The following is a 27,981-nucleotide window of genomic DNA, read 5'->3' as shown; positions in this document are numbered from 1 at the left end:
TGAAAATGTTCACCATAAACTTCAATACACAACTCAGCACCCCTCAGCATGTTTTGGGAAGCTTTCGCCAATTCATTTGGTGTGATTTCTGTAATTGCCTTGATAATGGTTGTTTTCAACTCTTCAGTTCTATGCGAGTTGTTTCTGTTTGCTTATTTTCACGCAGTAATGTCATACAGAATAACATTCCTGGTGTAACTCATCTTTAAGAAAGAAAGTCTTAATTGCTCAAAAACCTGCTGTAAGAAAAATGTGAGTGCTCACATGCAATCATCTGGTAGACTTCTATTTAAGGAAGTAAATATTTTGACTACTACTTCATAGTATGTTTATTCCCTCATGGCCTTTGTTGTAAATAATCCACTACAGTTCAAAAGAAATGATGATGTGTATAATTACAACACCAAGAGAAAAAAATTACATTGATTACACCACATTTATATTGTCTTTGGCACAAAAATGGGTACACAGCAATGCAACCAAAATTTTTTTACCATTTGCCCAGTGAAATAATATGTGTGGTGGACAACAAAGTAACATTTGAAAACAAACTGAAAAAGTTTCTCCTTGACAACTCCTACTATCCTGTAGAAGAATATCTATTATTGTAATGTGTAAAAGGTGTTGGGCAGGAATTACTGACTCGTATCTGTACAGGAAACATTTCTAGCTTCCCAAAACCCCTGATCTGGTACAAGTTTGTCGATGACATCTTTATAATCTGGCCCCAAAGCCAGGACATTTTATCCGCATTCCTCCACAACCTCAACACCTTTTTTTCCCATCCACTTCACCTGGTTCTCTTCCATACATTGTGCCACCTTCCTAGATGCTGATGTCCTCCATTCAGATGGCTCCATCAACACCTCAGTCCACCTCAAACCCACCAATTGCCAACTGTACCTGCATTTTGACAGCTGCCACCCCTTCCACATAAATAATAATAATAATTATAATAATAATAATAATAATAATCCCTTCCATACAGTCAGGCCACCCATGGTAGAAGCATCTGCAGTAATGATAACTCCCTTGCCCAGTATGCTGAAGGCCTCATTTGTGAGACAGACAGGCAATACCTTCCAGACCTAATTCATAAACAGATTTCCCATGCCATATCCTCACACACCTGATACTCACATCTATCCCAAGAACCAACCACAAAGAAGCATCCCCCCTTGTCGACCAATACCAACTCGGACTGAAATGACTGAACCACTTCCCTTGTCAGGCTTTGATTATCTATCATCATGCTCTGAAATTAGGGACATCCTACCAAAGATACTTCCAACCCCTTCTAAAGTGGTGTTCCACCACCCACCCAACCTACACAACATCCTAGTCCATCTACACGTGCCTTCTCCTGCTTCAGTACCCCCATCTAATTTGTGTCCCCACATCAGTTAGTTGTGTGCTGTTATCTCATCCCAAATTATGTGAAATAATGTGCAAAGCAGTCTGCCAACTGCCCCCTCTACCTGCACCCCTAGCTAGCAGACAGATGGCTCCCCACTCTCCCACAAGCCAGCCACCCACACCCCCACCCCAACCCTTACGCACACCCACACCCCACACCCCACCCTCCACCCCAGTACACTCACTGTGGGCTATTACAGATCTGGTAGTCAAATGAGCACAATGTAGTGAGAGACGTGTGTGTGTGTGTGTGTGTGTGTGTGTGTGTGTGTGTGTGTGTGTGTGTGTGTTAAGTAATCAGTATGTTGTTACAACATAATTTATGATAAAATAAATGACTCATTCCACATCATTACAATTTATTGTGCAAATGATTCACGGAACCCGAAACTAACTCAAAGATATATTGCCATATTCTCCAGATGAATTTAAAGAAACATACGAAGACATATTAGTAATCTATTATGTTACAGCAGAAAGTCAATTGAAGGCTTTATGTCAGTAGTGGTACACATCCAGTTTCATTCATTTCAATATACTGAGACTTAAACATACCAGTAATTGAGTGATGACAATAGAAAGAAATGATAATCCCTCACAAGTGATGGACTGCAGGATTTCAGGTATCTTGGTCAGAGAATTGGTATCACTCAGTTACATTTGAGCTTTAGAATCTCAAAATGGAGAAAATTGGAGATGCACCACGATTTAAATAAGGCCTTGATATTATAGCTATACTGTGTATGAAGAATGTACTGTATTTCTGTTAACTGAGAACTACACTGTTGAAATCGTTGGTACTGACTTCTGTTATGTTAGTTTTAAATGCTTTCAAGTGCCTGTGCTAACACCACCTGCAAGCCTTGAGAGAAAAATTACTTTTGAATCAGTTAAGCCTGTATTGATAGCCCATTAGTAAATAAGAAGGAAACTTCCAAAATTTGAAATTGCTTACTATTCAATATCTTAAGTTTTCAGCTGCAGGAAACATGAGAGTACTTACTTACTTACTTACTTTTTTTTTTTTTTTTTTTTTTTTTTTTTTTTTTTTTTTTTTTTTTTTTTTACCCTCTCACAGTGAATTGTAGTTCTACTTCTGATCCTTTCTTTTATTGCTAATTGCTTGGATAGACTCGTTGAACAAAGCAGAAGAAAGATTGCCTAATATCCGCTTTAATCTGAGACTTCCTCTCATGGTATGCATTTCAAACATCTTGTATCATTTTATGCTGTTGAGTGCCTTACACACACACACACACACACACACACACACACACACAGACAGACAGAGAGAGAGCCTATGTAAGTGTCTTGAATTTTTTCTTAGACCTTGCTTCAGTTGTCTAGTGTAATGTCATAATGGTTTCTCTGATGCTGTTATCCTTTTTAAAGCCAAACGGATTTGGTATTCTTCCAAAAGTGTGATAGTGCTTATAGTATTGATTGTACACAGTAATTTTCTCTGTTTTTCAGAGTGATTTTAGAAATTAGGTAGGAACAAACTATTGTTTACAAATTATGATCTGTACTTATTCTCCATAGTAATAATCATTATTGTCCTCCTTCTTCTTATTATTCTTCTTCTTCTCCTCCTCCTCCTTCTTCTTCTTGATTGCTCTGTTTTTCTAAAGACCTTTCATCTAAATGAACAAATTAATAAGCGTTTTTAAACACACAAATAAATAAAGAAACTTTGACATTCACACCCACCTATTGCAAAATATTGTATATTGTCTAACTGTGTTATTAATTTAAAAAATGTTGTTGTAGCACATCATTTTGTGACAGGAGAAGTAAGTAGAATTTTGTAAATCTTCTCTCAAATTTCAGCTCATTGTCATATTTCAGTCTCTCTTGGTGAGAGATCCAGGAACTTCACATGCTTCAGAATAAAATATCAATTTTTCTGTCACACTCGCATATGTGTTCTCAAATCATTGCGTACAGTATACACTGACATGGAATATGCGTCTAAGCTTCATAAACTAAATGTGACATTTACATGCTCAGCATTATCCCTTGACCCTGTGATCACTGCAAGTGTTCTCACTGCATTTCATGCCGAATATGGCTTTGTTGTCACCTAATACTGCAAATTGTGCTGAGAGACAACTTTTGTGTCACTACCTGTAATGTTTTGCTGCACAGCCAACTTGCTTTTTCTGAACATTTGAATATTTCTGGTATACTGGGTGTGACAACTTCATCGGGTGCTCTGGATTTTGCCACCCTCAATATAAAATAAATACAGTTACTCGACACCTAAAGTTTTTTGTATCGTAAAGCTTCTCTAGAGTACATTACTGTCTAGATTGGCACTGGCAAAGTTAAAAATATATTTTTATTTTGTTTTTGGTTTCATTTTTATTTTCTGTTTTTCTTTTAGTTTTAGACACGTATCAGTGTAATCTCATCTTTCCTGTGCAATTATCCACGGTTAATAATTATTTTATAATATAAGCCTTGAAACATGGCGGTATGGTGCATGTTCGGCATTTGTACCAGGTTTCTAGATGCATTTATTTTTTTTAGTAATATTTAGAAAATGCTACCCAGTAAATCGTAGAGGATTTTTGTCATCAAAGTGCCTTCATCTGCCAGCTTTCCTCTCTTCTGTGACATAAGCTTCAACAATTTCTCTTACCAGAGACAGATGATACACTACCATTTTTTCACTTTATTACTACTCAGTGGGGAGCTTGAGAATTTAAAATGCATAGGTCGAATACACGGAAAAATAACTTTTTATACTGCTTCGCAGTCTTTCATATTGATTTGATTGATCTCTGTAGCATGTCAGTATGGTCAACTTCCCCATACCAGAGTCATCGTCTGTAAGAAATTGGCATATTCTGTCACCAGTCTTTCTGTTAGTGTTTTCCATCTGGAACATTTCTGCGGTATTACAGTTGCTCAACATCCACACTTCTCTTCTGTCACATCACTTCAGTGCAAACATTTATCAGTGGACATAAAATAGGTTTTTCCTCATTTCAATTTGTCCTGTAGTATTGGCTTCTTGTGCCTGTTCCTGAAAATAGTACCACATATGATTGTTCCATGGTTATGAAGCCAGAGGAGCAGATCTAGGCTGGAATACCAATCATCGCTATAAACATTATGTCCCCTTTTCAAATATAGCTTCATGAGTGTTGCCACTATCTCATCACTTTTCCAAAAATTGTGGAAGCCAATTTCTGTTGATCAGTCTTATCCACAGTAAAATCTAGAACATAAACAATCAATCAATAACACAGCACAAATGCTTTTATTCCACACTTACTTCCTTTGGATGGAGAACTGAGGATATCTGATGAATAATTGCTTCAACGACTTGGAATGGCAAAATTAGAGCACGTTCAGAGTGAAGATACTTTGAATGTCAAAATTTTCTACTTCCTTTGGATAGTATACTGAGGTTATCTGATGAGCCATTGCTCCAACGTCTTAGAGATAGCAAAATTGGTTCATGTCCAGAATAAAGGCATATTGACTGTCAAAATTTTATCAGTAAATTGACAGAGTACTTGTAACAAAGGTGCTGAATTACTGCCTCCAGGAAACTTCTGTTGCTCAATTATTTTTGGGACTGAGAGCTGTGGTGTGGCAATTGCACACTCTAACCTTGTATACCAGTAACACAACTAGTTTGTAGTTGCAACACTTCTTTATTGATTACACATATGCATGAATTCATCAGCAGTAATAATCAATTAACAACCTTTGTATATCAAGGCCCTATCTACAATTAGTATTTACAATATTAACTGTCACACTTGTGACAACGACCCCTTTACGTGCCAGTAACAACCACCAAATGTTTACAGTGTTGGCTATTGCCTTTCTCACTCAGTTTCCCACTTACTGAAAAGGTAAAATTAATTTGATGCTATTTGACCTGAAGGGTACTATTAACTGTTCTATTTGCAATTAGCATTCTACTACACTCAGCATCCGGAAGATTCTAAACTTTATGCAAGCTTAAGGCTAAACGTCAGTTTGACGAACATGTGATGGATGCAAGCAAATGTTAATTTATTATGATTTCACAAACACACGATCCAAAGGGTGAACTTATACACAACTTTGGGCAGTAGGAAATCTTCTGCCTAAAATAAGCCTCTCGTTGAACGGAATAGAGAAATCACGCGTTAACCGAGTCCTGACGGCCCTGAGTTCAAATCCTGACATTCCATCACACTGCAAGCTCGTGGGGCTAGGTTTGCTTGCGTCGACCACTATACACGTTTCTGAAAACAGGAAAACATGAGCGGCAGACACACTGTAGTATGCAGGGTGTTACAGAAAGGTACGGCCAAACTTTCAGGAAACATTCCTCACACACAAATAAAGAAAAGATGTTATGTGGACATGTGTCCAGAAATGCTTAATTTCCATGTTAGAGCTCATTTTAGTTTTGTCAGTATGTACTGTACTTCCTCGATTCACCGCCATGATTTCATACGGGATACTCTACCTGTGCTGCTAGAACATGTGCCTTTACAAGTATGACACAATATGTGGTTCATGCACAATGGAGCTCCTGCACATTTCAGTTGAAGTGTTCGTACACTTCTCAACGACAGATTCGGTGACCGATGGATTGGCAGAGGCGGACCAATTCCATGGCCTCCATGCTCTCCTGACCTCAACGATTTTCATTTTCATTTATGAGGCATTTGAAAGCTCTTGTCTATGCAACCCCGGTACCAAATGTAGAGACTCTTCGTGCTCATATTGTGAACGGCTGTGATACAATACGCCATTCTCCAGGGCTGCATCAGCGCATCAGGGATTCAATGCGACGGAGGGTGGATGCATGTATCCTCGCTAACGGAGGACATTTTGAACATTTCCTGTAACAAAGTGTTTGAAGTCACGCTGGTACGTTCTGTTGCTGTGTGTTTCCATTCCATGATTAATGTGATTTGAAGAGAAGTAATAAAATGAGCTCCAACAAGGAAAGTAAGCGTTTCTGGACACATGTCCACATAACATATTTTCTTTCTTTGTGTGTGAGGAATGTTTCCTGAAAGTTTGGCCGTACCTTTTTGTAACACCCTGTATACAAGTTACACAAATATATATAGAAAAGCAATACCTTAATACAAACATATTACAAGTTAACCAATGGACAGAATTAAGGAGCTTATTGTCCTTTGACCCAAAAAACAAAAAAAAAAAATAAAAAAATAAAACAAAAAAAATAAATAAATAAATAAAATCAAGATACTACATGAAAAGATGTCAGTCCACACCCAATGACTTAAGGTCCACCTTACAAGATAATCTGTCTTTGCTGAATGGCTGACACCATGTAAATCAAATGTGCAGTACCTTACGTGACAATCAACCTTCAAATAGATAATTGAAATTGCAATATGTCACTTCAGTAGGTCGCTAATGCAATAATCACGGCCCCGATGGCCACAGACCAAAATACACACGTCCTCTATCCGACCCAAAAACACAATGTGACCTATATTTATCATGGCGACTTGCCATACACACAAGAATTTATTAAGAAACAACTACTACCACTAATTTGTAAAACCAGAAAATCTGAATCTATAACTAAATTAAGAAATGACGTTCAAGTGAACCAACTACCTTCAGCATGCCACTAAGCACCAAATCCAAACTTACAAATGTGAGGCGCTATTTCTAGCCACTTTAGTAACATAATTTCATTGCCGTTCCAGAACATAATTCACCTCGCCACCACTGCAGTGAATGCTTTACTGGCCTCTAGCACGAGCAACTGCAACATTCAACGGTCCTTAAGTACACAATAATATTCACTATATATAGAAGGAGGAACCCACCACAAAAGCTTGGCGATTAATTTTTTCTTCTTCGTGTGAAATTCACACGCCATCCATCCACATAGCACTCGAGGTATTAGCAAATCCTGGTCGCCACTGGCCAGTCGTGTGAATACAACTTTAATACTTTCCGGCAGCAGCCCATGCTTCTTTGTTGCTCCAACTCAACTGGTCCTCATGGCATGCGGCCGTGCCAAGTGACATGGTGTCGCCAACTCCCCACATCATAACATCGAAAGCACATCACGTCACAGACTGACTCGGCTAATGCGCGGTCCCACTCTCCTCGACTTGTACATGCGCGCCACCATTAATAGCCTGCCCCAAAAGATGCAAAGAGAAGAAGGCACAGGGACAACAATCAAAGATGGGAGTAAGAATCAATATCGCCTGGTGCCAGAAACCCACTGGACTGGCTCAATCCCCCCCCCCCCCCCCCCCAAGGATGACCGGAGGGGGGGGGGGGGGGGGGGGGGTTTAGTTTAGGAACCGCAGCAGACTATGGGGTACACTGGTTCCCGAGTTTAACCTGACTGAGATGCACCCTGGAATTACGGCCAGATGAGAGATCCTTGACTACAAGGTTGACCGGACTAAGGATTTTCACTACCGGCGTGGGGCCCCTGAATCGTGGCATATGCTTGCGTTTCAGACCAAACCCGGTACCGCCAGCAACATCCCTGATGAGCACGAGATCCTCGACCTTACCGTGTAAGGAACGCCTACCTTGGTTATACCGAGTGGGCCAGATCAAAATTATTTTTAGCCCGTTTCCAATTTTCCTGCAAACTCACCGGAGTAACTTGGCATGGAAGAAGGTTGTTAATGTCCCATAAATTGGAGAGAGAGAGACTAGTTCGGGACATAAGCGAACATTAAACAGCTAGGCGCATTGCCTGTGGACTCATGCTTGGCAGAGTTTGGCTTGGTTTAGCCAGGGTAAGGTAGCATCCCAACACGTAGGTGTTCGTGAATGATAAATGCAGAGAGCGGCCTTCAAATTTCGACTGACACGCTCTGCGAAGGATGCCTTCGGATAATAGGGAGTAGTTGTGATGTGTTTGATCCCATTAGCAAAGCAAAACCCCTTGAACACCTTAGATAAGAAGGTGGGAGCATTGTCGCTGACAGCTTTTTGGAGGCCCAAACCAGGAGATGATCCTAGACAGCTGTTGGCACCATAATTTCGGTAGTAATGCCACGAGTGGGCAGAAGCCACATGAAACAGGTGAAGGCATCAATAGCAACCAGTATGTACCTGTTTCCTCTTTTAGTAAGGGGCAGAGGGCTAATGTAATCGATAAAAATCTGATCCAGGGGGTACTCTTCCCTACCTGACTGTAACAATCCCAAAACAAATTCACGGTGCTCCAAATAGAATGTGAATTTTTCTAAAGCAAAGAGGACCGCCAATGCCTCGCACTCATAGATGGAGTAGTTCCGCTCTGTGTCATTAAGGCACCGAGGCGCATAGGAGTGCCTTTTGCCCTGTTGTTCTTGCAATAACACCGCGGCAATGCCGGCATGAGATGCGTCCGTCTGGACAATAAAAGGCTGGTTAAAATCCGGTATCGCCAAGACCGGAGGGGTAGCAATTGCTGTATTGAGGGCTTCAAAGCCCTCTTGTTGTTCACCTCCTCAAACGAAGGCAGTATTCTTTTTTCGCAGCTGGTTCAAAGAGGCCGCAATCTGGGCAAAACTGGGGATAAATTTCCTGAAGAAATTAGTCATACCGATGAAACATGCAATTGCCTGCTTGACATGAGAGGGCGGAAATTCCTTGATCGACTTTGATCGATACGCACCCCACTTGCTGATATGAGATGTCGTAAGAAGGATGTACACGGACGGCAGATGTTAACTTTAGAGGGCTTCACCGTTAGGCCTGCCGAACACAATCTGTCAAAGACTTACTTCAGATGTTCGAGATGATCCTCAAATGAACCACTGAAAGTGACTAAATCGTCAAGATAGTTATACATGCACTTGAATTTGAGGTCCCCGAGCACATTATCGAGAAGCCGAGACAATGCTGCTGCACCAGTCGCCAATCCAAAGGGCACACAATTAAATTTGAACAAATTCCAATCGGTGCAAAATGCAGTGGCTGCTTTAGAGTTTTCGGTGAGGGGAATTTGGTAATAAGCCTGATTCAAGTCCAGGACCGTGAAGATGGTGTCACCTCTGAACCTGGTGAAACAATTACGGAGGTCCGGTAAAGGTACTGACTCTAGTGTGACCTTCTGGTTTAAGGAGTGGTAATCAACCACGGCCCGATAGTCACCGCTCTGTCCCATGGAAACGAGAAAAACAGGCGAAGCGTAGGGAGAATTGAATACCTACTGACCTCATCAAGTAACATGTGAACGATCTTCTCACATAATATTTTCATTTTGGGTGGGGAAAGACGGTAAGGTGCATGGCGCACTGGAACACTATCGGTCAGCAGTATATTATACTTAATTAAATTCATGCGTCCTCAGTCACCGCGTGCACCCCACTCGCACGATTGCAACTACAAAAGCTAATTTTGCAATCAGGCCGGAACTTGAAATAAAACGTCCCCCCTGTATAGTCTAATACCAACTGTGTTGCCTGAATGAAATCACACCCTAGAATGAGAGGGGTGTTCAATCCGTCAGCTATCAGTAACAAGATTGGCCAAGAAAACCCTTGTACAAACACCTTAACTCTTACCTCCCCCAAGACAGGCAACTCTTGCCCATTGGCCACACGACATCTGTACCTGCCAGGACGAAGGCTAGAAAATCTGCACAAGTGCCAAAACTCCAGGTACCACAGCTTATCTACCAAAGATTGGGAACTCCCGGAATCGAGGAGGTCACAGACCGGCTCATTTCCCAGAGACGCACATACGTAAGGGAGGTGGGAAACGGACGATAACCCCACTCTGGCGTCACTTAGATGCACGTTCATGACGCTGCACTGGGCACTGTCGGACAAGATGGTCGGAAGCTTGACAGTGGAAACAGAGTCGGATGTTAGACACGTTCTGCATAAGGTTCGTCGGCACCTGTGGCTCGACGATTCACGGGGAGCGCATTTTTGAGACTCAGTTTTGTATCTGCTCATCAGCAAATGTTAAGGCATCCACTGTATTAATCAGACATTGGAGTTGCTGGAAACTACCTGGCCTTTCCACCAAAACTAAGTGTGTGCGGTGTTGCGGGTGGATTACCTCCAGTATGTGGTTAACACAATCCTGCTCCGAAACAGTTAACCCCAGAACGATTACTGCTACCCCTACTGTGGCTAAATCAATGAGACAAGAGTTGTAATGGGCCAGGGGCCTGAATGCGATACAACTGTTTAGGAGTAGGTGGATTAAGCTCAAAAAGGGAAATAGTTGCCACTAATTCAGCCAGGGAAGTAGACAGATGAGACAGAAACATCCATGGACAACAATACTGGAGCGTCAGCCGCGGCATAAAGTCAGGCCACTAAATCAGCTACGCTGCCCTCGGTTGACAAGATGCGTTCACGAAACTCATGCACTAGATGATCCTGATGCAAATACAATATGCCGGGGCAGATTTGACTGGCCATGGCGACAAGGAAGTCCTGAAAGCAACAAGTCCACAGTATTAACAATAGACAAGTCAGAAAAGAGACAAAAGAAACAATATAAGGCAAAGCATAGCAACTACAAACAGACTAAAGCCGTCAGCGGAAAGAGTGCTCTGCTACCATTGGTGTGGCGATTGCACACTCTAACCTTGTATGCCAGTAACACAACCAGTTTGGAGTTGCAACACTTCTTTATTGATTACACATACACATGAATTCATCAGCAGTAATAATCAGTTAACATCATTTACATATCAAGGCCCTATCCATAATTAGTATTTATAATATTGACTGTCACACTTGTGACAACGGCCCCTGTATGTGCCGGTAACAACAACCAAATGTTTACAATGTCGGCTATCGCCTTTCTCACTCAGTTTTCCACTTACTGAAAAGGAAAAATTAATTTGATGCTATCTGAGCTGAAGGGTACTATTAATTGTTCTATTTACAATTAGCATTCTACTACACTCAGCGTCCGGAAGATTCTAGACTTTATGCAAGCTTAAGGCAAAACGTCACTAACGCAATAATCATGGCCCCTATGGCCACAGACCAAAATACACACGTCCTCTATCCAACCCTAAAACACAATGTGACCTATATTTATCGTGGCCACTTGCCTTCCATACACACAAGAAATTATTAAAAAACAACTGCCACTAATTCATAAAACCAGAAAATTCTAAATATATAACTACATTAAGAAATGAAGTTCAAGTGAACCAACTACCTTCAGCGTGCCACCAAGCACCAGATCCAAACTTACAAATGCGAGGCGCTATTTCTAGCCACTTTAGTAACATAATTTCATGGCTGTTCCAGAACATAGCTTGTCTCGCCACCACTGCAGTGAATGCTTTACTGGCCATTAGCACAAGCAACTGCAACAGTAACAGTCCTTAAGTACACAATAATATTCACTGTATATAGAAGAAGGAACCCACCACAAAAGCTTGGCGATTAATTTTTTCTTCTTCGTGTGAAATTCACACGCCATCCATCCACATAGCACTCGAGGTATTAGCAAATCCTGGTCGCCACTGGCCAGTCGTGTGAATACAACTTTAATACTTTCCGGCAGCAGCCCATGCTTCTTTGTTGTTCCAACTCAACTGGTCCTTGTGGCATACGGCCGTGCCACGTGACATGGTGTCGCCAACTCCCCACATCGTAACATCGAAAGCACGTCACGTCACAGACTGACTCGGCTAATGCGCAGACCCACTCTCCTTGACTTGTACAGAACACCTGGGGACAGTAGCAGCAACACACGTTAACACATCTTGAGCAGGCAAAGGATTTAGTTCTCAAATAACAAGCATAGTTATTACATTTCTTGCTGTCAGTAAACTTATATATTTATAATGGAAAATTAAATATTCACATAATTCTCAATGGCTATACACATTTTTTATAAACAAAGAAAAAATCTGAGCTAATAATTTTTGTTAGACTTTTTTTTTTACCCAAAATTTGTGAAATTTTGTAGCTGATGAATAAATTGGCAAATTTTATAGACAAAATGCTTATAGATTCCCATTGCTTTTATTTACACATAATCCAAGACTAATGCACTATTACACGTTGGATAACCAGATTCTGTGATAAAAATTTATGAATTTTAGGAAAAAAACCTGTATTAAATCATTGAAGTGATATTAATATCAACAAAAAGGCTGAACTGAAACATGGCTCCTTGAAGTATTGATGTCTATATTTTCAAAGCCCAGTATATAAAATGATATTATGTATGTTCCTGTCTACAAGTAATTAAATTACTTTAAATGATCATAAATAACTTTTAAAATCTAAGGAATATAGATTGCAGGTGAAGATAATGAAAATATGAATTATAGAGTATTCATGTAGTCGAGAGGTGCCAAATAATGTAACTGAAAAGTGTATTGCCTACTTCCATATGGATGTGGTATGACTACTGCATTAAGTAGATTTATTAACTTGACAGTTACATCTCAAACTGTACAGTTAACTACTTTCCACTCTTCAAAACAGTCTCCCACCTTGCTGAAAATTTCTGTTTTCTTTCCTTACTTTTCTTCACCTCATCCTGTACCCTTCATAACAGGTATAGTACGCGCTGGTTTATAATGATGTAAGGCATGGAAATTATGTGAAAGAATTTCCTCAATCATATGTTTCCCTCTTGAACCATGGGAGTACAACTTCTTTGTTAATCTTCATTCATGTTTTAGGTTGTGTTACATAATTTGACAAATTAATATTAAGACGTGTTTTCATGTTGCTTTTAAAGTTATTTCTCAACAGAAAGCTAATTTGTACATGTGCAGCCCAAAACAACTAGGTATTTTATGAATAGTCCTTACCTAAAGTAAAATATTCTAGTTGAGTGTCATTAACAAATCTGCTGATAGTAAAATTAATTATACATAAAACAATTTTTTTAGGGTTTACTTCATTATCAGATAACCAATCCACAAATCACACTGAAACAATTGTTTACAACATTAGAAGATATGAAGAAAAATTTCAGTGTGTTAGAAGACTATGCTGTAAGTGAAACAACACTGGAGCAGATTTTTATGTCTTTTGCGAGACAGAATACAGACGGAATTGCATCAGTTTAGAAAGACAAAATAAAAAAAAATGATATGTGTAGATTAATTTTTAAGTTTACTATCACTCCTGTAAAAATGATGCATATTTGTATAGACTATTTACAACTTTATTATGCATATTTGTAAGATTATTTAAAACTTTTATTTTTTCTATCTTTTTGATATGAAAACTAGCTCTGAAAAACAAAGAATTATTTTTCCACTGGCAGGGTGCTAGTCTTGTTACTGAATAAATATTGAGTGTGGCATTTGATTTAACATTGTAATTTCACTGGACAAGGAATTACATAGTGTACTGTGGAGTGTACTGGCATGCTTTGTTTTTTTTTTTTTTTAATAATCATGCCAAATATTCTGTACTGTTGATTGCTTATAAAGTAAGCAATATTACTGAGTAAAATTAGTTTTTTGCTTAACAGCAACAGTTACAGTCTACAGTATGTAAGCTTATTAACAAAGAAAGACATAGATATTGAGAGAGTACGTCGTAGGGTATTGAAGAAGGGGAAAATGGTGGAGTGAATGGCAGTGTCTATTCAGGCAAGCATTATGTTAGGCTGGGAGATTCAGCATTGAGGGTTCATTGTGCCTCAATATGGAGGCATTTTATATCCATAAGTTGTTGTTGACAGAATGTGTTAGTATTGATAGAGATTGATGACACGTCACTACAGTCCTTGGGATAAATTAAAGTTAGGGACTATGAATAGGAAATAGAAAATGTAAGTATATGTGTGCTTTGTGATTCCTGAACAGTCATTAAAATTTGGGAAGATAATTCAGAATATTCAAATGTACAAGCAGTGTAAAAATGTATTACTTTTGGGGATGATGAGAACAAGGACTACACTGCGATGTGCAGCTATTATTTTTGTTGTTTCTTTATGTAATTATCTCTTTTTCGTATTATCCTGGAACTGCACTGACAAGTAATGTTTTGTCTTTGAGCTTTAATTTTGTAATCAAGCAAATCAATGCTAGTGATGATTGCTGTATGATATTATCAGTAGCATGGAAATGAATTGTCATAAAAATTGTAATAAAGACAGTAAGGCAGCTGATAGATACACCACATATTTTATTTATTTATAATATTTGAATTGTTGGTAATGTTCAAAGTGTGCAGCTATATTACATTGACTAAAAACTACGAATCTCATTTTAACTTACGGATTTATTTATGAGATAACTTTTTTATGTAGCATATAAGTAATACATGTTGGAGTAGGTATTAACATATTTTAACTGAAGTGCTAAGACAATGAGTTACATGAGCCTTCTATTATCAGTGCATTTTTGTACATTTATGTATAAAATAACATAAAAAGAATCATGTATGTGAGCTATATGCTGTGGCCTTCTTTTTATATGTTTATAAATGCCAAAGAAATTGTATCTTAAAAAGGGAAATAAAATTGTTCTGCAATAAAAAGATCTTTGAAATAATTCAGCATATACGGTCATTATGGAGTTAATAAGTTTTTCTTTCTTTACATCTAGTAAACAGCAGTAAAGCATGGTCAATTTCTCCAGCTTGGAAACTGATATTCATTTAATAACCATACTTAATTTAGCACATGATAGAAGAAGCAATCAAATTAAAACAAGACTGTTGGAAAAAGAGTAAGCAAACTGTTTATTAGTTCAAAAGTAATTCCCTTAACTCTTAATACATCCATCCCATTGTGAAACAAGATGCTCATTGCTTTTGTGGAAAAATGTTTGCCCTTGTGTATGGAACAATATTGTACCCAGGTGTACACCTCTTCATCCTAAGCAAATAAGACAGCCACAACTGTTTTCCTCAGGGCTCCAAAAATACGGGAATTGTATGGCAAGAGATCAGAACTTACTGGAGGATGTGTTCAAGATTCTCAGCAAAACTTCTTGAGCATACGTGAAAAGTCCTTGGCAACCTTCTTTCTGTTTTTATAATACATACAGCTGTCTCTTTCTTGAATGGCGTTACCCATAACACTTCTGCCGTGGTAAAAATGTAAAGAAAGTTCCTGTTAACGCAGAATATTGTTTAGGTAAATCAGAGTAGAAATAGTATTTATATATAATATGTATGTAAACAGAAAAACAACCATTGGTTCTGATGACATTGTTGCCATCAGTCCACCTGTGTAGACATTAGTTCTCTATTTTTTTGCTCAATGTGGGTAGCATAACATTCTTGTAACAACTGTCAGTCCACATCTGTGGAGCTTCAAGTTCTTAATTTTGCCTTGTACCACAGAGCAGTGGATTTTTATCTGAGAAATGGCAAACTTGTCTAAGGTTATAAAATTGCAAGGTGACTGGTCAATTCTTACCTTCCGGAAATAAAATTCCAGGTACTGTTGTTAGATAAAATTCTAAATTAGGAAGGTTTATAAAGGAAGGCCAGGTCACTAAGACGCCAGGTGGGTCCGTCTTAACTTGAGGGAGCTGTTAATTCTTACTTGTAATGTGTGAAAACAAGAAAGCATAGATGCATTAGTATGACTGCAGAGCTAATGATGCATGATGTGAGAGGTAGTTCAGGCTATCCCCATTCAAAAGTATACTTTGTACGTGAGACAGAAGTGTCATTAAGTTCAGATTACATGGCGGAAGAACTTTCTTTGAAGTAAGGAATTACTTTCTGTACAATAAAAGTGAGTATGCTGAGTGCCAAGAAGCACAGGAACCTCTAGGGGTAAAATAGATACTGCCTACAGGAAAATTAAAGAGACCTCTGGAGAAAAGAGAATCACATGTATGAATATCAAGAGCTCAGATGGTAAACCAGTCCTAAGCAAAGAAGGGAAAGGAGAAAGGTGGAAGGACAATATAGAGGGCATGTACTTGAAAGCAATATTATAGAAATGGGAGACATAGATAGATGAAATGGGAGATATGATACTGCGTGAAGAATTTGACAGAACACTGAAAGACATAAGTCGAAACGAGGCCCCGGGAGTAGACAATATTCCATTAGAACTACTGATAGCCTCGGTAGAGCCAGCCATGTCAAAACTCTACAATCTGGTGAGCAACATGTATGAGACAGGTGAAATACAACTCAGACTTCAAGAAGAATATAGTAATTCCAATCCTAAAGAAAGCAGGTGTTGACAAGTGTGAAAATTACCGAACTGTCAGTTTAATAAGTCACAGCTGCAAAACACTAACACACATTCTTTAGAGATGAATGGTAAATCTGGCAGGAGCCAACCTTGGGGAAGATCAGTTTGGATTCTGTAGAAACGTTGGGACACACAAGGCAATACTGACCCTACGACTTATCTTAGAAAATAGATTAAGGAAAGGCAAACCAATGTTTATAGCATTTGTAGACTTAAACAAAGCTTCTGACAATGTTGACTTGAATACTCTTTTTCAAATTTCAAAGGTGGCAGGGGTAAAGTACATGGAGCAAATGGCTGTTTACAATTTGTACAGAAGCCAGATGGAAGTTACAAGAGTCAAGGAGCAAGAAAGGGAAGCAGTGATTGAGAAGGGAGTGAGATAGGGTTGTAGCGTATCTCTGATGTTATTCAACCTGTATATTGAGCAAGCAGTGAAGGAAACAAAAGAAACATTCGGAGTAGGAATTAAAATCCATGGAGAAGAAATAGCACAGGACCTGCAAGCGCATCTGAACAGAATGGGCAGTGTTTTAAAAGGATAATATAAGGTGAACATTCACAAAAGCAAAATGAGGATAATGGAATGTGGTTGAATTAAATCAGGCGATGCCGAGGAATTAGATTAGGGAATGAGACACTTAAAGTAGTAAAGGAGTTTTGCTATTTGGGGAGCAAAATAACTGATGATGGTCAAAGTAGAGAGGATATAAAATGTAGACTGGCTATGGCTAGGAAAACGTTTCTGAAGAAGAGAAATTTGTTAACATTAAGTATAGATTTAAATGTCAGGAAGTCCTTTCTGAAAATATTTGTATGGAGTGTAGCCATGTATGGAAATGAAACACGGATAGTAAATAGTGTAGACAAGAAGAGAATAGAAGCTTTTGAAATGTGGCACTACAGAAGAATGCTGAAGATTAGGTGGGTAGATCATATAACTAATGAGGAGGTATTGAATAGGATAGGGAAGAAGAGAAGTTTGCGGCACAACTTGACTAGAAGAAGGGATCGGTTGGTAGGACATGTTCTGAGGCATCAAGGGATCACCAATTTAGTATTGGAGGGTAGCATGGAGGGTAAAAATCGTAGAGGGAGACCAAAAGATGAATACACTAAGCAGATTCATAAGGGTGTAAGTTGCAGTAGTTATTAGGAGATGATGAGTCTTGCACAGGATAGAGTAACGTGGAGAGCTGCATCAAACGAGTCTCTGGACTGAAGACCACAACAACAAGTGACTCCTAGAAAATATGAGGAAGAGACATGACACTCTCACAAGTTCAAGACATGTTTCATTTCATGAACCAATGGTATTTTTCATAGGGAAATGTAAATTTTTGCAGTATGTGTGTACAACCCTTTTGTCTAAAGTGCTTTGTTTTGGAAGGTCTTGACACACACACACACACACACACACACACACACACACGTCACAGGTGTACACATGCCTGCACCTTACAGGTACAAGTGTGTGTGTGTGTGAGAGAGAGAGAGAGAGAGAGAGAGAGAGAGAGAGAGAGAGAGAGTGAGATGTAAGTTATGCAGGTGAATAGGAATAACAAAACCGTAGTGATCAAATACACTACTGGCCATTAAAATTGCTACACCACAAAGGTGACATGCTACAGATGCAAAATTTAACTGACAGGAAGAAGATACTGAGAGATGCAAATGTTTAGCTTTCAGAGCATTCAGACAAGGTTGGCGCCAGTGGCGACACCTATAACGTGCTTACATGAGGAAAGTTTCCAATCGGTTCCTCATACACAAAAAGCAGTTGACTGGCGTTGCCTGGTGAAACGTTGTTGTGATGCCTCGTGTAAGGAGGAGAAATGCGTACCATCGCGTTTCTGACTTTGATAAAGGTCGGATTGTAGCCTATCGCGATTGCAGTTTATCATATCGCGACATTGCTGCTCGCGGTGGTCGAGATCCAATGACTGTTAGCAGAATATGGAATCGGTGGGTTCATGAGGGTAATATGGAACACCGTGCTGGATCCCAACTGCCTCGTATCACTAGCAGTCAAGATGACAAGCATCTTATCCGCATGGCTGTAACGGATCATGCAGCCACCACGTCTCGATCCCTGAGTCAACAGATGGGGACGTTTGCAAGACAATAACCATGTGCACGAACAGTTCGACGACGTTTGTAGCAGCATGGACTATCAGCTCGGAGACCGTGGCTGCAGTTACCCTTGACGCTGCATCACAGACAGGAGTGCCTGCGATGGTGTACTGAACGATTAACCTGGGTGCACGAATGGCAAAACGTCATTTTTTCAGATGAATCCATGTTCTGTTCACAGCATCATGATGGTCACATCCGTGTTTGACATCATTGCGGTGAAAGCACATGGGAAGCGTGTATTCGTCATCACCATACTGGCGTACCACCCGGCGTGATGGTATGGGGTGCCATTGGTTACACGTCTCGGTCACCTCTTGTTCGCATTGACAGCACTCTGAACAGTGGACATTACATTTCAGATGTGTTACGACCCATGGATCTACCCTTCATTCGATCCCTGCGAAACCCTACGTTTCAGCAGGATAATGCATGACCGCATGTTGCAGGTTCTGTACAGGCCTTTCTGGATACAGAAAATGTTCGACTGCTGCCCTGGCCAGCACATTCTCCAGATCTCTCACTAATTGAAAACATCTGGTCAATGGTGGCCGAGCAACTTGCTTGTCACAATACGCCAGTCACTACTCTTGATTGTATTGTGTTGAAGCTGCATGGGCAACTGTACCTGTACATGCCATCCAAGCTCTGTTTGATTCAATGTCCAGGCATATCAAGGCCGTTATTACGGCCAGAGGTGGTTGTTTTAGCTACTGATTTCTCAGGATCTCTGCATCCAAATTGTGTGAAAATGTAATCACATGTCAGTTCTAGTATAATATATTTGTCCAATGAATACCCGTTTATCATCTGCATTTCTTCTTGGTTTAGCAATTTTAATGGCCAGTAGTGGAGAACATTAGTAGTGTGCAGCTTGATACAGTCATTTTAATTAAATATATACGAATAACATTGCAAAGCAGTATGAAATAGAATGAGCATGTGAGGACTGTAGTAGGGACGGCAAGTGGTCAATTTCAGTTCCTTGGGAGAATTTTGGGAAAATGTGGGCCATCAGTAAAGGAGGCTGCATATAGGACACTAGTGCATCCCATTCTTGAGTACCACGTGAGTGTTTGGAATCCACACCAAATCATATTGAAGGAAGACATCAAAGCAATTCAGATGCTGGCTGCTAGATCTGTTAATGGTAGGTTCAAATGGCATGCAGGTATTACAGAAGTGGTTCAGGAACTGAAATGGGATCCCTGGAGGGAAGGCAGCATTCATTTTGAGCAAATATTGAGAAAATTTAGAGCACCTGCATTTGGAACCGACTGCAGAATGATTCAGCTGCTGCCAATGTACATTTTGAAAATAATGACCGCAAAGATGTAAGAGAAATTAGGGCTTGTACAGAGTCATAAACGCAACCATTTTTCTCTCGGCCTATTTGTCAGTGGAATAGAAAGGGAAATGACTAGTAGTTGTACAGTGTATACTCCACCACACACTTTATGGTAGCTTGTGGAGTATGTAAGTAGATGTAGAAGTAGAACAGGTCAGATAAATTTGTCATCAACTTACATACAGGGATTACTGGATTATACATCTCTCTGTTCCCTCTTCACATAGTTTATGTCCTTACTTTCCTCAGTCAACCTATGTCTGTACTTTGTTCTTGTCTTATCTAGTTCATCTGTATACTGAACTGTCTAGCATTGCTTTGTGAAGATTGTGAACATGTAAAAGATTTCCTTTAGTTATGAAAATGTAGATAAATGTTGAAGTTCAGTTACAGGGAAAGTTCTAACATAAAATGAAATATCTCAAAATGAAAAGAGTACACCTGTGAATACATGATGAGAGTGAGAATTTGAAAGTTAAAAGGAACAGTGAATACATATATTTGAATCAGTTCAGGTGTAGAGAAATATGTGCACTAGCATTTATGAAATTTACAGCATTAAGTAGGGTATGGTTGATTTAAATAAGCTTCATAATTCAGATTAGGTGCAAGGCAAGAGACAGTATAATAATTAGGCTTACAAAGTTGTAAATGAACTCGCAAGAGTAGCTGCATGTGTTAGTTAATATGACTACTTCCTAGACAAGGAGGGATGCTGGCCTCGGATTGAATCCACCTGGTGGATTAACATCTAAGAATTGGTGTGCCGGACAGATTGAATGTGGTTTTTAGGCAGATCACACTAGGTGAATATCAGGCTATTTCCCATGTCCCACCTTAGGTACAAGCTACGCAAACATTTAACATACTGTCTTAGAATTTCACACACAATTTACTCAATATATAGACAGATTGGGTAGACTGCTACTATTGTGGAACATGCATAGGAGACTGATGGCCTTCTCTCTTTGGTCTCTTTAAACCCTTACTCATGATCTCCAAAAATTCATTGTGGTGTGATATTCATACATCCTACAACCCTTTAAAGGGACTGTCTAAATGCAGTGCAATGAAACTGAGCAAATCACTTGACGTGTGCTTATGGAGCCAGCCTCTCCCCTCCCACCATATGTCAATACGCAAAGATGGCAGTGAAGTTGAGGACCAGCCATACTCTATACATGTTAAGTGGTCATCATGGCAGGCGAATATGCAGACTAGAAAAGCAATGGTTCCTCTGCTACTTTGCATGCATTGTCATTATGGTCAGACAATGCTTTGCAAAAATATGGCATATGCAGTAACATGGACGAGGAGTTATATCCCAGGCTTTAAAACTGCCCTGATGGTGTACTGATGGCTGTTCAGATTGGCATCAGGCAAGTCAAGATCTCATGTTTGCTATAGTAATGCTTAATGGTTCAGTGCGACAAATTGCGGGAATCACTATGCAATCTAACATCTGCAGCCTTCACAGTAGAACAGGTTGAAGTGAAACTCAAATGGGGGAAAATCCTACATTTTACCATTCAGCGTACTAAATGTCATCAGAGAGATCAAAAAGTTTTGATTTGAGGGTGCAGCATATGTGCAGTATAATGGAACTGCAGTGCAAGTACTTAAGCACTGACATATAGACAAGAAATTAGTGTGGCATTTGTGTCTTTCCAATGTGTGTGAAGTAAATTCAGAATGGTGAACTATGGCGATGTTATTACCAAATGCACCCAAACAGGACCAGCATGCTGTTATTCTTTTCTTGGCTGCTTAATAACACTGGTAGACATCTATTAAAGAATGAAGAATGTGCATGGAGCAGCAAGCCTACCAAAAACCACCATTGTGAAATGGTGTGCCAAGTTCTGTGCTGGTCGTGGTTTGGGACGAGATGCCGATCGATCTGGTGGACCAGCCTCATCCCATTCGGACAAGTGAGAAACACTTGAGCATCAGCAGGAGACAATGTTCTACCAAATGGATATCTTCAATCCGGTGCATTTCTGGCATGATTGCCTCAGTGCTCATGAAGATTTTGTTTGATATTAGCATACCAAATATGAACTGTACAGCCTTTGAATAGAAACTTGTTGATTGCCCCTTATAAATACAGTTTACTGACCTCCTTTCCCTTCCCTCAAATAATCTTAATGATTCCTTAAACAAACTTTATATATATACACACACACATCCAAAAACAAAGATGATGCGACCCACCAAACGAAAGCGCTGGCACGTCGATAGGCGCACAAACAAACACAAATATACACACAAAATTTCAGCCCTCGCAACCAACGGTTGCTTCATCAGGAAAGAGGGCTCCTTCCCTCTTTCCTGACGAAGCAACCGTTGGTTGCGAGGGCTGGAATTTTGTGTATATATTTGTGTTTGTTTGTGTGTCTATCGATGTCCCAGCGCTTTCGTTTGGTGGGTCGCATCATCTTTGTTTTTGGATGTATTTTTCCCACCAGGAATGTTTCCCTCTATTATATATATATGCACTTTTGTTTGGTAAGTCTCATCATCTTTGTTTTTAGATATATTTTTCCCAAGTGGAATGTTTCCCTCTACCAGTGGAAGAGTAATTTAATTATATGTGGTGACTTAAAAATTTACTTTCTCACCCAAAATAGAAACAGGATACATTGTTCAGCCTTGTAAATTCTTAATATCTGATGGACTGGTAAGTGAGCCAACCAGATAATATCTTATATCAAGTTCTTGTGACTATAAATAAAATTAGCTTACAGCAAGAAGTACATAATGCAGAATTAAGTGGCCACTTATAAGATCTCAAATTAAATGTTGAGGTAAAAAAAGACACCTCAAATTCAGTCCCACCCAAATCTTTAAGAAGGAGAATTAAGCAAACTCAGCAGCACCCTCGGTGAAGGAAAGTGGTCGGACATGAATGCAATTGATGATGTCAACAGGAAATTTAGAATATTTCATGAAATAATCATCCTTCACTTATAGGAGACATTTCCAGGTAAAAGTATGGTTTAATAACAGCAATGGAAATAAGAACTGGATCACACCAGTTATAAAATATTCCTGCCATAGTAAGAGAATACACCTTATTTTGTGTAAACAAAGCAATGATTCTCATCAATTACTCAAATACACTGGTCAGCCAGAACAGTATGACCACCTGTGTAGTAGCTGGCACAGACAACAGCGGCAACGTATCACAGCCGGCACATCAATTGGAACTCACCAATGTGTTACTCGAACCACTCCATCACGATCCTGGCCTTGTGACATAGTGCATTATCTTGCTGAAAATTGCCAGTGCTGTTGGAAAACATAACTGTCATAAAGGGGTGTAAGTGGTCTGCAACCAGTATAAAATACTTCTTGGTCATCATGGTGCCTCGCAAGAGCTCCACTGGACCCATGAATGCCGAAGTGAATATTCCCCAGAGCATAATGGAGCTGCCACCAGCTTGTTTCCACAGTCCACATGTCATGGAGCTGTTCCCCTAGAAGACAACAGATTCGGACCATCCCATCAGCATGATGAAAAAGGTATTGGGATTCGTCAAACCATGCGATGCAGTGCCAATGTCCAATGTTGATAGTCACATGCCCATTTCAGTCATAGTTGCCTATGTCATGGTATTAACGTTGGCATATGCGTGGCTGCAGAGGCTCATTGTTAGAGGCTTTCAGTGCACTGTTTGTTCAGACACACTTCTACTCTTCCCAGCAGTTACGCCACAGTTCACCACCTGTCCTGTTTTACCTGTCTGCCCAGCCTACATATGACATCTGACACCTGTAATGAGGGCTGGCTGGCCAACAATGTCTGGACGTGGTTTCACCTTGGTTTTGCCACATGTTGAATGCACTTATCACAGCACTTCTCGAATACCTGAGAAGTTGTACAGTTTCCATCAAGCTTGTGCTCAGCCTCTGGGCTATCACAATCTGCCCTCAGTGAAACTCGGATAGATTGCATGTCCTCCCCATTCTACCCACAGACAGCATGCTCACTGATAACATGTTCTCCCTGTGTGTGTCTGACTAACAGTCATTCTTCACCAGGTGACACTGCTGTAACAGTTCTGTCACTAAATGTAACTGGATTTTCTCTTTTGATGCTAGTCAACTGTCAGGATGAGCATTACTGCAAAGGGCATTTGATTCTAAAGCATTATGTCAGGGTAAAAATACTAAAATAAATTAATTTTTCTTTCTTAACAACATGTGGGCAGGATGGGTTCTTCCTTGGCACGGGTATGAGGTAGAATGAAACAGCATTTTTACACAAGATAACTTTTATTGCAAGTTTCGTACAACTGTTTCCTTACTCGATATTCTGGCTCGGAGAGCAGCAGCTGTGTCGTTTGCAAAGCCTTCTGCTGCATCAGCGGCAGTGGCAGCGTCTGATTACGCCTGGCAGTGTGTATCTCGTGTCGCCGTCTCGCCCAGTTGACTGGAGACGCGCATCATGCTGTGGCCCGTTTAATTATTGAGAGCAAAGTCGTGCATCGGATGGTGATCCTTGGATGTGGTGTCCCAGTGTTTCTCTTCTCTAAGCGGCCACATGTGTTGTGCGTCGGCCAGCAGAGTGGCGCGGTGGGGGAAGGCCAGTGTCCTGGACTCGAACAACGGACTCCCACTTGCCAGTCTTCGGCTGTCAGATCTTCATTCCAGCTCACAGGTGACTGCTGATGTGAGGCCATCTCCTTCCCATCCTCACGAGTCACCCGGGTATGTAAAAATCAGACTTCAAATACCTTTTAACTTCTGTCTTCTGGTGCCGAGGCTGCTGCTTGGTATTCCATTACAGCGGCGGACTTGGTGCGTCTGTGCATGATGTACTCTCTTCTTGCATGACGGTCTTCAGCACCAAAACTGACTGAAAACAACTGCTACTCTTTCCTTCTTCCTTCATCTGTTGGTCCCACTGCGTCTCGCGTATTTATTCACTTCAGTTTACTGGAGGTGAACGACTTCACGGCCATTGCCTCGTCTGTCACGTTGAAAAGCTTCTCAAAGAATCTTCTTAACGTCGGTCATTGGCTCTTGGAATGTAGGCGAGGGCCTTTGCTCACATGTGACAACTGAGAAACACGTGAGCTGGTCGGGCGATGCCCTGATGGCTGAATCGACAGCGTCCGCTTATGTGGGGAGGGCGATGGCTTCTGAACCTGCTGACTTCATGCTCATTGTCTCATCTGCTCTGCTGCTCTGCCCGCTGTTTGCCAGTGTGTAATTCTTCTAAACTAAACTAAGTTTTTCATTTATTTTCTAATTTTGTACTTCACTTTGATTTCACTAATTTATTTACTTATCTTAAGTACCACTCAACATTCCTCCACCCTTCGAAGAAATTCGCCCTCGAATTTATCACTCAACATTCATCCACTCTTTACACAGCAAAAGCACTAACACAAGCAATGAAAACTCTCAACTTAGATGATTACGCATGCTTCACATTAAGTATGTTGAAAATACTTTATCACTTTACTAAAGCACTGTACACTCATGAATCACATAGTTCCCACGTAAATCGTTGTAATAAGTGTAACAAATCTGGATGACAATGAATTAAAAAAAGTAGATTTTTCACTTAGAAAATTACATAGCAACACCTGTTTAATCTAACCTATATTAATGAAAGAATATCTGTTCTGCAGTATTGTTTATTTTAACATGAGACTGTTTAATAAAGACTGAAGTACAATCAAAATTAATACACTAATGCTCAAGTAACCACTGAAGTACACCAGTTAAGAGTGTGGTATCTAGTTAATTTGGATTTGATGAAGTGGTATATTATTATTTGGCGTTTTGTTTTGTCTTAAATAAAAGAAAACTGTACAAAGCAGAAACACCAACACGAAGGTTCCAGATATACCCGTTCCTAGCATTATAATTTTAGTTTTGTGCTCACTTTTTAATTTTAAGACATGTTGCATCATAACATTGGCATCAATTTTGCCTTGCTGTGAGTTTATGGACATATCTAATGACTTCAGAAAGGAACTGTCAAGGGAGTCATTGAGGTAGGACAGGTTTTGTGAAGGAAATGCTTGTATGGGGTTTTCTGAAAAAAGCAAACATAGTTATGGGCCATCAACCTAGTAAAAACAAAAACAAAGAAATGAAGGAATATATTGTTAACTACAAGATCTACATGTTTCTACATTCAACTTTTTTTTAAAAAAAAAAAAAAAAAATCATTATCATTTATGAATTATTTACATTTGTATACTATCCACAATTTACTATGATTCAACTAGGACATTCGCACCCTTGAGCGAAGATTATATGGTGCCATGTCTGTATGTTGTGCTGGCTTGGCCACTCTTTTTCCTCTTCGGGAACTTCCTCCACCGTTCGGAAAAGCAGACACTATTGTTGAAGGAATTACATCTGGAGCGCCCTTAAGAGGTTTTAACTGACTTACATGGACAATAGTAGTTCGGGTGGGCAGTTGCAATTTAACAATGACTGGTGACGTGATCTCAATAATTTGATAAGGACCTCTGTAGTTTATTACAAATTTCTTTGTTTTTCGTTTCGCAATGTATGGGGTTGACAGCATCACCCACTGACCAATTTTGCAATTTGGATATTTAGCTTGGGCATTACCTAATCTTTCCTGTCGTTCCAAAGCCTTTGTATTAGATTTTTGAACCTTTCTCCATACATCCTTCATCATTCGACTGAAATCTTTTACCATTTCTCTGGCTTTTCCGTTTTTCTGCCTGATTACGTCAAAGGGGGACGGCATTTTTCTCCCATAGACCACTTCATAAGGTGACATGCCAGTTGCTTCATGCGTTTTGGCGTTGTATATCGACCCAGTTATTGGTAAATAGGTATCCCAATTGGAATGTTGTTCGTTAATAAAATAACTAAGCATCTTGCCAATTGTCCGATGAACTCTTTCTGTGCATCCATTGCACTGAGGTTGTAACGGAGTTGTGCGTAATTTACGTATTTTTAGTAAGTGGCATAGTTGTTTCATTAATTCAGATATAAAATTAGATCCCTGATCTGTGATAATAGCTTCAGGTATGCCAAATTTAAATATCCAGTAGTTAACTAAAGCTTGGGCAACTGTTTTTGCTTGCTGATCTGGGAGACTCACCATAGCTAGATAGAGTGAAAAGTGATCTATAATCATAAGAACATACTTATTACCAGCAGGTATTTTATGAAATGGCCCTTATAGATCCATTCCACAGATTTGAAATGGACATGAAGCTTCAGGGAGCCTCTGTAAGGGTATTTTTAAACGAGAAAGTTCAGCTCGTTGTGCGCACGCAATGCAATTACGAACATACTGCGCAACATCCTGCTTTCTGGTTTGCCACCAAAATCGCTCTGCTACGCGTCTTTCGGTTGTCCACTGTCCACCGTGTCCTGCAAGGATATGATCGTGGGCCTCTGCCATTATTTCTTGTCTGAGGTGTTGGGGAACAACAATTCGCTGTCCAAGTTTTGTTTTTCGCCATAATACACCATCTTCAAAGCAAATTTGTTTTTGAGTTGCGTATTTTTTGCATTCTGTATCCTCACCTTGTGCCTTTCTCCAGTCCGCAGTATCTCGGCCTGTTGCTTCCAAAAGTGCTATTTTCTGACTTAGGCAGTCTGCATTCGTGTGTTTTTTTGCCTGGTTTATGGATAACTTCGAAATCCATTTTGGAAAGACTTAGGGCCCAACGGGTAAGACGACTAGATGGATCCTTTAACCCAAGCAACCATTTTAAAGCTGCGTGGTCTGTAATAACCTTGAATTTCCTACCATACAAGTAGCATTTAAAGTATTTGATGCCATAAATAACACTTAACAATTCTTTCTCCGTTGTGGAATAATTTCTTTCTGCCACTGTTATTTGTCTCGAAGCGTAGGCTATGCGGTGTTCCACGCCATTAATATTCTGACTCAAAGCAACTCCTACTGAATAACCACTTGCGTCACAGGATAAAATAAATTCTTTATT

General features: G+C 39.9%; 1 protein-coding gene across 2 annotated transcripts in view; it reads left to right on the top strand.

Moving 5' to 3' along the window:
- The window catches only part of LOC124787703 (phospholipid-transporting ATPase ABCA1-like), a 446,510-nt gene extending 431,663 nt beyond the window's left edge, over nt 1-14,847 (top strand). For both annotated transcript variants that reach the window (XM_047254537.1, XM_047254536.1), the window contains one exon: nt 13,259-14,847. In XM_047254537.1, the coding sequence (XP_047110493.1) occupies nt 13,259-13,438 (180 nt within the window). In that variant the 3' untranslated portion in view covers nt 13,439-14,847. The remainder of the gene's footprint in view (nt 1-13,258) is intronic.
- The last annotated feature ends 13,134 nt before the right edge of the window (nt 14,848-27,981 follow it).

Source organism: Schistocerca piceifrons, chromosome 3 (assembly GCF_021461385.2).
Source record: "Schistocerca piceifrons isolate TAMUIC-IGC-003096 chromosome 3, iqSchPice1.1, whole genome shotgun sequence".
In the NCBI taxonomy this organism is placed as follows: Eukaryota; Metazoa; Arthropoda; class Insecta; order Orthoptera; family Acrididae; genus Schistocerca; species Schistocerca piceifrons.
This window is presented reverse-complemented; position numbering and strand designations above follow the sequence as displayed.